Source organism: Oncorhynchus mykiss, chromosome 24 (genome assembly GCF_013265735.2).
Source record: "Oncorhynchus mykiss isolate Arlee chromosome 24, USDA_OmykA_1.1, whole genome shotgun sequence".
Taxonomy (NCBI): domain Eukaryota; kingdom Metazoa; phylum Chordata; class Actinopteri; order Salmoniformes; family Salmonidae; genus Oncorhynchus; species Oncorhynchus mykiss.
In genome coordinates this window covers 16,032,654-16,045,531 of record NC_048588.1, presented here as the reverse complement: position 1 = coordinate 16,045,531, position 12,878 = coordinate 16,032,654, and the positions used below count along the sequence as shown (strand labels likewise).

The 12,878-nt window shown below is 41.8% G+C and overlaps 1 protein-coding gene across 2 annotated transcripts; it reads left to right on the top strand.

The window, feature by feature from the left end:
• Nucleotides 1-791: 791 nt before the first annotated feature.
• Nucleotides 792-7,664, top strand: LOC110503846 (arsenite methyltransferase). Of its 2 annotated transcripts, XM_036962005.1 has the most exons (6): nucleotides 792-1,435; nucleotides 2,235-2,628; nucleotides 2,768-2,837; nucleotides 2,989-3,065; nucleotides 3,263-3,393; nucleotides 7,522-7,664. In XM_036962005.1, exons 2-6 carry the CDS (start codon nucleotides 2,456-2,458, stop codon nucleotides 7,638-7,640), a joined length of 570 nt encoding a protein of 189 aa, XP_036817900.1. In that variant the 5' UTR covers nucleotides 792-1,435; nucleotides 2,235-2,455; the 3' UTR covers nucleotides 7,641-7,664. The 2 variants fall into 2 exon arrangements, with proteins under 2 accessions (XP_036817900.1, XP_021438080.2); XM_021582405.2 differs by lacking the exon at nucleotides 792-1,435 and having other exon boundaries at nucleotides 1,956-2,628.
• The last annotated feature ends 5,214 nt before the right edge of the window (nucleotides 7,665-12,878 follow it).

Here is a 12,878-nt window from a genome sequence, read left to right as displayed (position 1 = left end):
ACAAGTGCATGACAATGTCAATGTAGGTTTGTTATCAGATTACAACCATGTATGTAGCTACACTCATTGTTAAACGGAGCTAAAGTAAGACGTTTTATATCTTTAAGTACCAACCATGATACCGACACAGACCAGGCATCCTGTAAATCCACCATGGCTACTCCCACCTCCAGTAGTTGATCTACTAGTGTTGGAGAGACTACAGAAAGATAGGGAGGGTGTTAATCCATCTGGATACTGTGTATCAGGATTTTGTGGCCATTTACACAGATGGTTTCAAAGATCCAAGAACAGGACATACTGGGTCAGCATTTGTAGTGCAGGAACGTATTACAGATCATCTGGCTGTATATACGGCTGAGCTGATGGCCATACTGTTGGCCTTGCAGTGGGTGGCGGAAGTCAAGCCAGACAGAGTAGTTATTTGCTGTGATTGATGTGAGGTGTTGATGAGTCAGCAGTCCTTTAGCTCATGTAGCAGACAATACCTGCTTTATGAGGTACTACAAACTCATGGCATGATTAGACAGATGGGTATACATATCAGATTCACTTGGGTCCCAGTCCATGTGGGGGTGTAGGGGAATGAGGCAGTTGATGTATTGGCTAAACAAGCACTTAGTAGTTGGGATCTTATAGTTTCAATGAGCAAGGCAGAAGCAAAAAGCCTGATATTGACAGTGATGGTGCCACGATGGCAGGAGCAGTGGAATAGAGATACTAAGGACAGGGATTTATTTCAAGTACATAGGAAAGTCTGGGACGGCAGGACAGCATGAAGGGGCAGAAGAGAGAAGGCTATTTTTACAAGGTTAAGGGTGGGACACAACCGGTTGAATAAGACTTTAAAAGGGATAGGAAAACATCCAACAGGAAAGTGTGATTATTGCCAGGAAACAGACCGTGGAGCATGCATTGCTACAGTGTGGCAGTATCAGAAGGAAAAAGAGAGGATGAGAGCTAGTATGAGGGAGAAGGAGATACAGGAAAGTAGTTTTAAAAGTATATTGAGTAGAACTTCATTAGTTATAGTCTCAAATATTTTATATATTTTTTAAGATGAACGGGGCTGGCAGGATTTAGTTTCTCCCTGTCTCTGGCCCACACTCCAGTACAGTAGGTGGCGGTAATGCATCATGACGCTGAATTGTGAACCGAAGATAAACCTCACCGAAGAAGAAGCCCAGGCATGCGCAAAAAGTGGCGCACCAAGTTCTCGTATCGATTTTTCTACATAGTATGCTGTCGCCACTCTCTTGCAGTAATTGTTCTACACAATTTGAAAAGAAACCAAAAGGTTTCAAAATATTACGTATTTAGCACTAACAGATGAGAGGACAGCTTAAGTACTTTTCCCGGACATTACCCCTTCACTACAGTCAGTCCGCATTTCTGTGTCCAGATTGTAACAAAACAAGTGCATGACAATGTCAAGGTAAGTTTACCCTTACTAAAAATAAGTGCCGTCAGTGTGCAGTATAACTGAAGAACGCTGTAGTATAACTGTAGTTAGAATGTAGTGTACTGCAAATACTCCGTCCAAAATAGCACAATTTTTTTATTACCTTAGTAATTTTCAAATCAAATTGTATTGGTCACTTGTTTTATCAGTTGTTATTGCAGGTGTAGCGAAATGCTTGTTTCTAGCTCCAATAGTGCAGTAATATCTAACAAGTAATACCTAACAATTTCACAACATATACCTAATGCAGACAAATCTAAGTAAAGGCATGGAATTAAGAATATATAAATATTTGGATGAGCCATGTCAGAGCGGCATAGACTAAGATACAGTAGAATAGAATACAGTATATACAGATGAGTAATGCAAAATATGTATTATTAAATAACATTATTAAAGGAGGGCAGGTAGTTTGCCCCCGGTGATGCGTTGGGCAGATCGCACCACCCTCTGGAGAGCCCTGCGGTTGTGGGCGGTGCAGTTGCCATATCAGGCGGGGATACAGCCCAACAGGAATAAAGACTACTATTGCAGCAAATGTGAAACTGTTAGGACACACATTCCTCTTTGTTCCAGATTTACATTTGAGTTATTTAGCAGATGCTCTTATCCAGAACAACTTCATCTTAAGATAGCTAAGTGAGACAGCCACATAGCACAGTCATAGTAAGTAGCTATCAGCAAAGTCAGAGTTAGCAAGGGGGAAAGTGCGAGTGTTAGTTAATGAAAGGCTATGTTTCTCGGTTCTTTGGCTGTGCTCTACCGGTTCCAGAGAAACTTCAGGACTGCAGAATATTGGACCTGGGCAGCGGTTCCGGCAGAGACTGCTATGCCCTCGGTATACTGGTTGGTGAGACTGGCCATGTCACATGTCACACACCTAGACCTACATTGAATCACCTTACATCTTCGGTAATCTATCAATAATTCTATTAAATTGGTGTGTGGTACTCTGCTTTGTGCTGTGGGCCTGTCTGGCTCAGTTGGTAGATCATGGTCCTTGCAATGCCAGGATCATGGATTCAATTTGTGCTGGGGTCATCAATACAAAAATGTATGCGTAAAAGTGGCCTTTTTTGTGCTCAGAGTCTAGCTTCCCGTAAATACATCCATTACCACCAGGAGAAGTTTGGCTTTTTGTTGAGAATGACTATGGATATCATAGTGTAAGTTCAGGAACCATCATGTTACTTTACTATCAAACAATGAGTCCTTCTTTCTCAAATGTAATCTTATTTTATTCTGTTTCACGGTTCTGTTGGGAAGGTGAACAAAAATCCCCCTCTTATCTAATTTTTCTTCTAGGTCAAACTGTGTCATCTGTTTATGCCCTGACAAGAAAACAGTTGTACGGGAAGCCTACAAGGTCCTCAAGGTGAGTAGTCCACAACACTGCCTGTTATCATTGCATAATATGATTATTAAAAACAGTATCCCAGAGCTTAAGAAACTACAGATGGCAGTGACTGTGTCTCATGAAAAGTACTAATTCCTTTGTTCTTCCATCTCTCTCCCATGTGATAAAGGAGGGTGATGAATTGTACTTCAGTGACATGTATGCCAGCAATGTTGTTCCACTTAAAAGAAGATCCAGTTATGTGGGGTAAGGGATCAAGTTTCCCCATCCTAGCATACAAAGAATGTTTGATAATCTACATTCTGCTCTTATCTTCCATATTTTTCAGATGCAGTCTCATTGGTGACGTCTCAAAGTTCATTTGCCCAGAAGTGGTTTTGTTTGACCAGAATGTGCCATGCAAATTGTACAAATGCTCTTCACACTGTTGTGTTTTGTGATAGGTGTGGGAATGAGCGGTTCCCTCTGTTGGTGATACCTCATCTCATTGGTCTAGGAGGTGGGCTTCAGCACTCCTCACCTCATCTCAGCCAGTCACATCGAGGTCCACAACTGCGAGCTCAAAAGAAAGCAGGTACAAGCATCTCCATGACTGTCTTAAGGCTGCTTACTATAGGATGGAAACAGTATGCAGTTCTTACGTTAACCTAACTTCACTAATAACACATTTATTCATGTCGTCTAGAAACAGTTAGTATAAAAAATGTAAGCCTAGTTGTGGCGGTCATAACATTTTGTCAGCCGGTGATTGTCAAGCAAATAACTGCCGGTCTCACGATAATTGACCGCTAATTAACATAAACACATTTAGCATCTCCTGGCTTCCACACATAGCCTACAGGCCACTGATGCAGACCTTGGAACATCTACATTTTAAAAAGTCTAATAAATCCATGTAATATAGCCTACACCATCACAATAAATACATGATTTATTCGAGACAGGTCTCAAAATGTAGTTATTTCAGAAGAACAGAATAGTAAACTCTGCTTTGCCCTTATGTTAGGCTCTGATCTGGCTATGCCATATGGCCGTGGGCTACACTAGTTAATTTAGCAGACAAGATTTGCTTGGATACCCGTGGCATTATTTAATATTATTTTATAGTGTGAAGAATACAATTGAACATAGCTGAATAAAATGGAAAATATATACACTAGTTCATTGAGCAAACAAGATTTGCTTAGATTCACATGGCATTAATTTCTATTATTTTATAGTATGAAGAATACAATTGAAAATAGCTGAATTAAATAGGAAATATATTTTCTACAAACAATTTGAGGGAGGGCGCACATGCAGCTATTCTGTGTTGATCGGTTAACAGAGAAATGGATACTCCTATATGCTTAAGTTAGAGTTATTTATGTATCTTTAGTTGTGATACAAATGTTGGGCTATATATGTTTATATTTTTAATACATTGTAAGGCTGCATGATGCGACTCTAATGATGATTTGAAAAAAGTTACATAAAAGGCATAAGCTCTGCTTAGTTTTTTTGTGCAGACTGAACACACTTCATCAGTCTCTCATTCACAATTTGACAAGCAAATTACCTGGCTGCATAATCCCCCCTGCAAAAATCCATCCCTTTTGCGGCTAGTGGCCGTTGTGCCCTTGGGCTGAATATAATAATTATGATCCCCTTCTCCCCGCTGCGTGCCGAAGCACCTCTCACTCACATGGCTCTCAGTCACGTGATCGGGTCTTTCTTACAGGCTACAAGTGAAGACAGACACATCGGGGAGGCAACTGCGTGCATCCTTATTCAATTCCGAGGTGCATATTGAAGATTTTGGAAGAACTGTCCACATTTACGTTTTGTCAGCCAACAAGATGAGTAGGCCTAAGGAAAACCAAAAGCACTAGCCTATGTCAATCTACTATCCCAAATTAATACAACCACAAGCATTCAAAAAACTGTTTTAAGCTGTGAGCCTGATGCAACAGATGAGAACGGTTAGCTTAAAATGTTGATAAACTATTAGGCAATTTCTTCACATTATAAGTTCAGCAATGCGCACACAGCAATATTACCAGGAAAACGCCATTCTCAAAAGGAACCACAAATGAGATTATGCATGTAATGATTTTATTATAAAGGAACATTCTTATCTTCCCCAAACATGAAACTCACATGCTGCGTATGTATGTCAGGCTCTACACCCATTTGTAAATCGGATTAATTTTAAGAAGTTATTTTGCCACTTTAGTTGTGATACAAACCTTATCAAAACATATAGACCTATGGGCTAGGCTACATGAGGTGTGATACAAACCTTATCAAAACATATAGACCTATGGGCTAGGCTACATGAGGTGTGATACAAACCTTATCAAAACATATAGACCTATGGGCTAAGCTACATGAGGTGTGATACAAACCTTATCAAAACATATAGACCTATGGGCTAGGCTACATGAGGTGTGATACAAACCTTATCAAAACATATAGACCTATGGGCTAGGCTACATGAGGTGTGATACAAACCTTATCAAAACATATAGACCTATGGGCTAAGCTACATGAGGTGTGTGACTGATTAGAAAAAGTTCAAAAAAAAAAGCATGCGCTGTTTTCCTTAAGCTGGCCATCATTCACAAGCCGTAATATATCATTCACAAGTGATAGGCTAATATTGTCACCCATCAGACTATTTTTGATTTAAACATAACATATTCTAAATAATATACAGTACCAGTCAAAAGTTTGGACACCTACTCATTCAATGTTTTTTTTTTTTTTTTTTTTTTTTTTTTTTTTTACTGTTTTCTACATTGTTGAATACTAGGGAAGACATCAAAACTATGAAATAACACATTATGGAATCGTGTAGTAACCAAAAAAGGGTTTAACTAATCAAAATACATTTTATATTTGAGATTCGTCAAAGTAGCCACCCTTTGCCTTGATTACAGCTTTGCACACTCTTGGCATTCTCTCAACCAGCTTCGTGAGGTAGTCACCTGGAATGCATTTCAATTAACAGGTGTGTCATGTTAAAAGTTAATTTGTGGAATTTCTTTCCTTCTTATTGCGTTTGAGCCAATCAGTTGTGTTGTGACAAGGTAGGGGTGGTATACAGAAGATAACCCTATTTGGTAAAAGACCAAGTCCATATTATGGTAAGAACAGCTCAAATAAGCAAAGAGAAACGACAGTCCATCATTACTTTAAGACATGAAGGTCAGTCAATACGGAAAATTTCAAGAACTTTGAAAGTTTCTTCAAGTGCAGTCGGAAAAACCATCAAGCACTATGATGAAACTGGCTCTCACGAGGACCGCCGTAGGAAAGGAAGACCCAGAGTTACCTCTGTTGCAGAGAATAAGTTCATTAGAGTTACCAGCCTTAGATATTGCAGCCCAAATAAATGCCTCACAGAGTTCAAGTAACACACATCTCAACGTCAACTGTTCAGAGGAAAAGGCGTGAATCAGGCTTTCACGGTCGAATTGCTGCAAAGAAGCCACTACTAAAGGACACCAATAAGAAGAAGAGACTTGCTTGGGCCAAGAAACACAAGCAATGGACATTAGAAATGTGAGATTTTTGGTTACAATCACTGTCTTTGTGAGATGCAGAGTAGGTGATTGGATGATCTCTCCATGTGTGGTTCCCACTGTGAATTATGGAGGAGGTGTGACAGGTGATTTATTTAGAATTCAAGGCACACTTAACCAGCATGGCTACCAAAGCATTCTGCAGTGATATGCCATCCCATCTGGTTTGCACTTAGTGCGACTATCATTTGTTTTTCAACAGGACAATGACCCAACATCCCACCAGGCTGTGTAAGGGCTATTTGACCACGAAGGAGAGTGATGGAGTGAAGCATCAGATGACATGGCCTCTACAATCACCCGACAACCCAATTGAGATAGTTTGGGATGAGTTGGACCGCAGAGTGAAGGAAAAGCAGCCAACAAGTGCTCAGCATATGTGGGAACTCCTTCAAGACTGTTGGAAAAGTATTCCAGGTGAAGCTGGTTGAGAGAATGCATTGAGTGTGCATGATTCCATATGTGTTATTTCATAGTTTTGATCTATTCACCATTATTCTACAGTGTAGAAAATAGTAAAAATAAAGAAAAATCCTTGAATGAGTAGGTGTACCTTTGACTGGTACTGTATGTGTGAAATTTGTTTTGATTTAGAATGGACCATTATCATGCTCCTGTCTCAAAACAGGGGCAGAGGGAATAAAATACATGTCTGCACTTAAATTGCGAATGGAGGATGTTTTTCCCATGTTTCATTTTGAAGGCAAAACTCCTGTTTCAAAGATAAGCAATGTGCTTAAAATTTGGAAGGTTGAGAAATAAATATAGTTGGCCTAGCCTATAGACAGCTGATTGGATCCTCAGTTCTCACGCAATTGTATAGCCTAAATAAATGTTGCAGAACATGAGCTCATGGGCTCTCATGAAGTGTTTTGATTAGAATTTCGATTACATTTGCAGTGATGTCAGAGTGATTAGAGGGACAATAGAGTGTGGAGTCCCAGGCAGTTAGCACGTTTAGTAGGCTAGTAATGACCATCAGCAGCATCAGAGCTTAGAGAAGCCTAATTACCATGACTAAACGGTCACATGGAATTTGACTGCAATCATGACTCATGAACGCCGGTGTGGCAGTAATGTGGTCACCGTAACAGCCCTAATCCTAGGCAGTCACTTCCATTTCCAATGTGTTGCAGGTGATATTAGCTATGCGTCTGGCACTTACCGGCTCTTCAAATTGCCCAAAAAGCTTGAGATGTCAAGCGCAATAGTGACCTACAAGGGAACTGTGTCTGACTACCCTTGTCAGCTGTAGTTTGACTCCTCCCACTGCTTCAAGGTATGTTAGTGCAAACACGGCAGGGCTCTCCAACCCTGTTCCCAGAGAGCTACCGTCCATAGGTTTTCACTCCAACCCCAATCTAGCGCACCTGATACTAATAATTAGCTTGTTGATAAAGTGAATCAGGTTAGTTACAACAGGGGTTGGAGTGAAAACCTACATGAGGGAAGCTCTTCAGGAACAGGTCATAATAGGACTGCCCTCACCAAAGCATTTTTCATGAAGGCAGCATTGGTTGTTTCTGTTTATATAGCAAAGTAATTTTGTTCCCAAGTGTTTTACTTGTGTATTCATATTGCTACAGACATTTCTAAAAATGGATTCCACACTACATTAGGTCAATGCACAAATTGTGTGGGTTGTCTCATATGCTAAATGTATAATCCCCAGACTTCTGCATCCAGAAGGTAGGTACCACTTTACAAAGGTAACACCTTAGCGTTGTTGCTGTGATAGCTCTGTAATAGCAATATAATTACAATTGTAACATGGTACCCAAAAGCAATCAGGAACTGTTTATTATCATAGGAAATAAAGCTACTCCGCAAATACTTCAACTGGCGTTTACTCAGGATCATCTGAATTCTGAACCGTGTCCTCTGCTCTCCCTTTTCAGCATGGCCACCTCAGCCCTTTCTTGCTGGGCTGCTCGGTGAATCAATGCTCCAAGACAGGCAAAGCCCCAGTAGCCTGTGGAGAGACCTAACTTAACGACACCTGGATGACATCATATCCATGATGGAACCTCCTCAGAAGGCCAGGGTGTATGGCCCAATAATCTTGCCTTCCTGCTGAAGTGTGCACTCATTCACTACTTCCCACAAATCTAAAAGCTTTGGATTGTTGTTTGACTGGGATATTGGGAGTTTCCATGTTTATAGTGATAATTCCCAAGAAGCCGGTGTTTGTTGGGTATGTTGGCACGGTGTTGTTAGGCCCGAGACCAAATCGAGGACTGGCAAACCATGCCAATATATCCAACAAACACCAGCTTCGAGGGCATTATCACTTGTACACTTACCAACATATTCAAATAATGATCGACATTTTCATTAATAACGTTATTTTTATACATTTTATTTGTACAATTTCATCCTTCCACAAGATATAGTCCGTACACAAATCTAGGGTTGCTAGAGACGCGACCAAGTCGCTCGTTCTTTTTGTTCTGTATCTATCGACGTGACCCAACGAGCTAATGAGGCATGATTTCGCCTGGCATCGAAAATGTGCTCTCTCGTTAGGACACTGTTGATCAGAAGAGCTAGCCAACAACACAGCTAACACAATAACTTCTAACTGAAGCAGCAAAGACTGCAAGCTAGGTTCGTTTTGTTTTACCTTTGTATACAGTGGGGCAAAAAAGTATTTAGTCAGCCACCAATTGTGCAAGTTCTCCCACTTAAAAAGATGAGGCCTGTAATTTTCATCATAAGTACACTTCAACTATGACAGACAAAATGAGAAAAAAAATCCAGAAAATCACATTGTAGGATTTTTTATGAATTTATTTGCAAATTATGGTGGAAAATAAGTATGTGAGATCATGTCTAAATGCTTTTTAGAGTGGAGATCAAGTTTATAACTTCCCTGCCTGGGCGGATGAGGCAGTGGATTGCACAGTCAGATGGAACAGAGTAAATAGGCATTTTAACGTCACAGATTTAGCCAGTGGTAACTTGTGGAATAGACACCGGCTGAAATGCGCTTTTAACCAATCAGCATTCAGGATTAGACCCAACCATTGTATAATACCAGACATTTCATTTCATATCAGTGAAGGGAAGTGAACAAGTACACTTGATGGAGAGGTTATTTGGATGCACCCAATGTGACAGAAAATACATCCGTTTTGCTGTCTGCACCTATGTAGCACAAATTATATAGAAACGGTTGTAATGTTCCTTTTCAGACTAAAAAGCCTAATGTGCCTTGAATTAACATTTTTCTTCCCATGTCCAGCTCACAGAATTCAACGACAATAGTTATTTTATTAGGTGACATTTGGAGCATTACCTGGATAATACATGAGACCATAACCTACACTGCTCAAAAAATAAAGGGAACACTTAAACAACACAATGTAACTCCAAGTCAATCACACTTCTGTGAAATCAAACTGTCCACTGAGGAAGCAACACTGATTGACAATACATTTCACATGCTGTTGTGCAAATGGAATAGACAGGTGGAAATTATAGGCATTTAGCAAGACACCCCCAATAAAGGAGTGATTCTGCAGGTGGGGACCACAGACCACTTCTCAGTTCCTATGCTTCCTGGCTGATGTTTTGGTCACTTTTGAATGCTGGCGGTGCTTTCACTCTAGTGGTAGCATGAGACGGAGTCTACAACCCAAACAAGTGGCTCAGGTAGTGCAGCTCATCCAGGATGGCACATCAATGCGAGATGTGGCAAGAAGGTTTGCTGTGTCTGTCAGCGTAGTGTCCAGAGCATGGAGGCGCTACCAGGAGACAGGCCAGTACAACAGGAGACGTGGAGGAGGCCGTAGGAGGGCAACAACCCAGCAGCAGGACCGCTACCTCCGCCTTTGTGCCAGGAGGAGCACTGCCAGAGCCCTGCAAAATGACCTCCAGCAGGCCACAAATGTGCATGTGTCTGCTCAAACGGTCAGAAACAGACTCCATGAGGGTGGTATGAGGGCCCGACGTCCACAGGTGGGGGTTGTGCTTACAGCCCAACACCGTGCAGGACGTTTGGCATTTGCCAGAGAACACCAAGATTGGCAAATTCGCTACTGGCGCCCTGTGCTCTTCACAGATGAAAGCAGGTTCACACTGAGCACATGTGACGCCGTGGAGAACGTTCTGCTGCCTGCAACATCCTCCAGCATGACCGGTTTGGAGGTGGGTCAGTCATGGTGTGGGGTGGCATTTCTTTGGGGGGCCGCACAGCCCTCCATGTGCTGGCCAGGTTGGCCCTGGGTTCCTTCTAATGCAAGACAATGCTAGACCTCACGTGGCTGGAGTGTGTCAGCAGTTCCTGCAAGAGGAAGGCATTGATGCTATGGACTGGCCCGCCCGTTCCCCAGACCTGAATCCAATTGAGCACATCTGGGACATCATGTCTCCTTAGTCCAGGTCTAGGAGGAGATCTCTCAGGAGACCATCCGCCACCTCACCAGGAGCATGCCCAGGCGTTGTAGGGAGGTCATACAGGCACGTGGAGGCCACACACACTACTGAGCCTCATTTTGACTTGTTTTAAGGACATTACATCAAAGTTGGATCAGCCTGTAGTGTGGTTTTCCACTTTTAATTTTGAGTGTGACTCCAAATCCAGACCTCCATGGGTTGATAAATTTGATTTCCATTGATAATTTGTGTGATTTTGTTGTCAGCACATTCACCTATGTAAGAATATTTACTTCATTCAGATCTAGGATGTGTTATTTTAGTGTTCCCTTTATTTTTTTGAGCAGTGTATATACTAACTTAGACACTGACGTGAACTCCTAAGGCCCAATCATTCAATGTAGAATATGTTTTTTTTTATACAGTAATTGTTAAATTCTCAAACTACAAATACACAGGCTGAAGGTCCCACCAGCCCATACACACAGATCACTTGACAAATACAAAAGAGTAGAGAAGGAAATAATTAAACAAGACGTGACCCACGTGACTCACAGCGCAGGGTGCTTTCAAGACAACTTTAAACTTAGGTGGAAAAAAGGTCAAATCACGACGCCAGTGAGCTTCAGGTCGGAATGTTGGAGTACTAGAAATATGCTGAGTGTCTGACTTGGAATTCCGATTTGAATGACCGTCAGGTGATCACAGTTGTCTTGATCGCTCAGAAGTCTGAGATTTCCAGGTTCCCAGTTGTTTTGAATGCGGACAGACTAGCAGGGTTTTGACTAGTTACCACAGCCACAAAATCATAATTAGATTTTAGATGAGTTTAATAGTCACATGTACAGGGTTACAGATGTAATTACAGGGTGCAGTGAAAAGGGGTAGCTGATTAGTGGTGGCTATTCAGCAGCCTGATGGTCTAGGGATAGAAGCTATTGGCCAGTCTTACAGTTTTTGCCATGATGCTCCTATACTGCCCATGTCCGAGTGATGGAAACTGGAGAACAGGCTGGGGTCCCTGATGATTTTTTTTGGCCTTCCTGCAACACCTGGTGTTGTAGGTGACCTGGAGGGCAGGCAGTGTGTGTTCGGCTGAACGTACCACCCTAGCGTAGCGCCTTGCGGTCCTTGGTGGTGGAGTTGCCGCACCAGGCTGTGATACATCCCGACAGTATGCTCTCGATGGTGCTCATGTAGAACACTGTAAGGCCCCTCTGGGACACACTGAATTTCTTCAACATTCTGAGATTAGAGTCGCTGTCATAAAAATGTATGGAAACTAAAATTAGCTTTTTGGTGGTTTTAAGGTTAGGGTTAGGCATAAGGTTAGCAGTGTGGTTAGGTTTAAAATCACATTTTAAGAAGATAAATTGTATAAATTAGCAGGGTAAGACTTTGTGGCTGTGGTAACTAGTGACGACCAACTATCACAGCATGGTCCAGTTGCATTAAACATCTTAAAGCTGCAATATGTAACTTTTTGGGCGGCCCACTAAATTATATTCCTCTCATTCTCATTGAAAGGAACTCTAAGGGATATATCTGTTTTATGTGCACTGTTTCTATGCTTCTTGTTAAGTTATTAGGCGAGCTATTAGAATTTTAGCGGAGTGATTTCTGCATAGTGCATCTTTAAGTGTTTCCCTTCAAGGTTTACCTTACCTAAGGGAATTGTGTTGCATAGAGTCCCTCAAACATTTCCCTAGGTAAGGGCATAATTTAAGGGTTTAAGGTAGTTTGAAGGCATGTACTGCAGATGGTGAGGGTAGGCAACAACATCTCCCCCCCGCTGATCCTCAACACTGATCCTCAACCACCCACGACTGTGTGGCCACGCACGCCTCCAACTCAATCATCAAGTTTGCGGACGACACAACAGTGGTAGGCTTGATTACCAACAACGACGAGACGGCCTACAGGGAGGAGGTGAGGGCCCTCGGAGTGTGGTGTCAGGAAAATAACCTCACACTCAACGTCAACAAAACTAAGGAGATGATTGTGGACTTCAGGAAACAGCAGAGGGAACACCCCCCTATCCACATCGATGGAACAGTAGTGGAGAGGGTAGTAAGTTTTAAGTTCCTCGGCGTACACATCACAGGCAAACTGAATT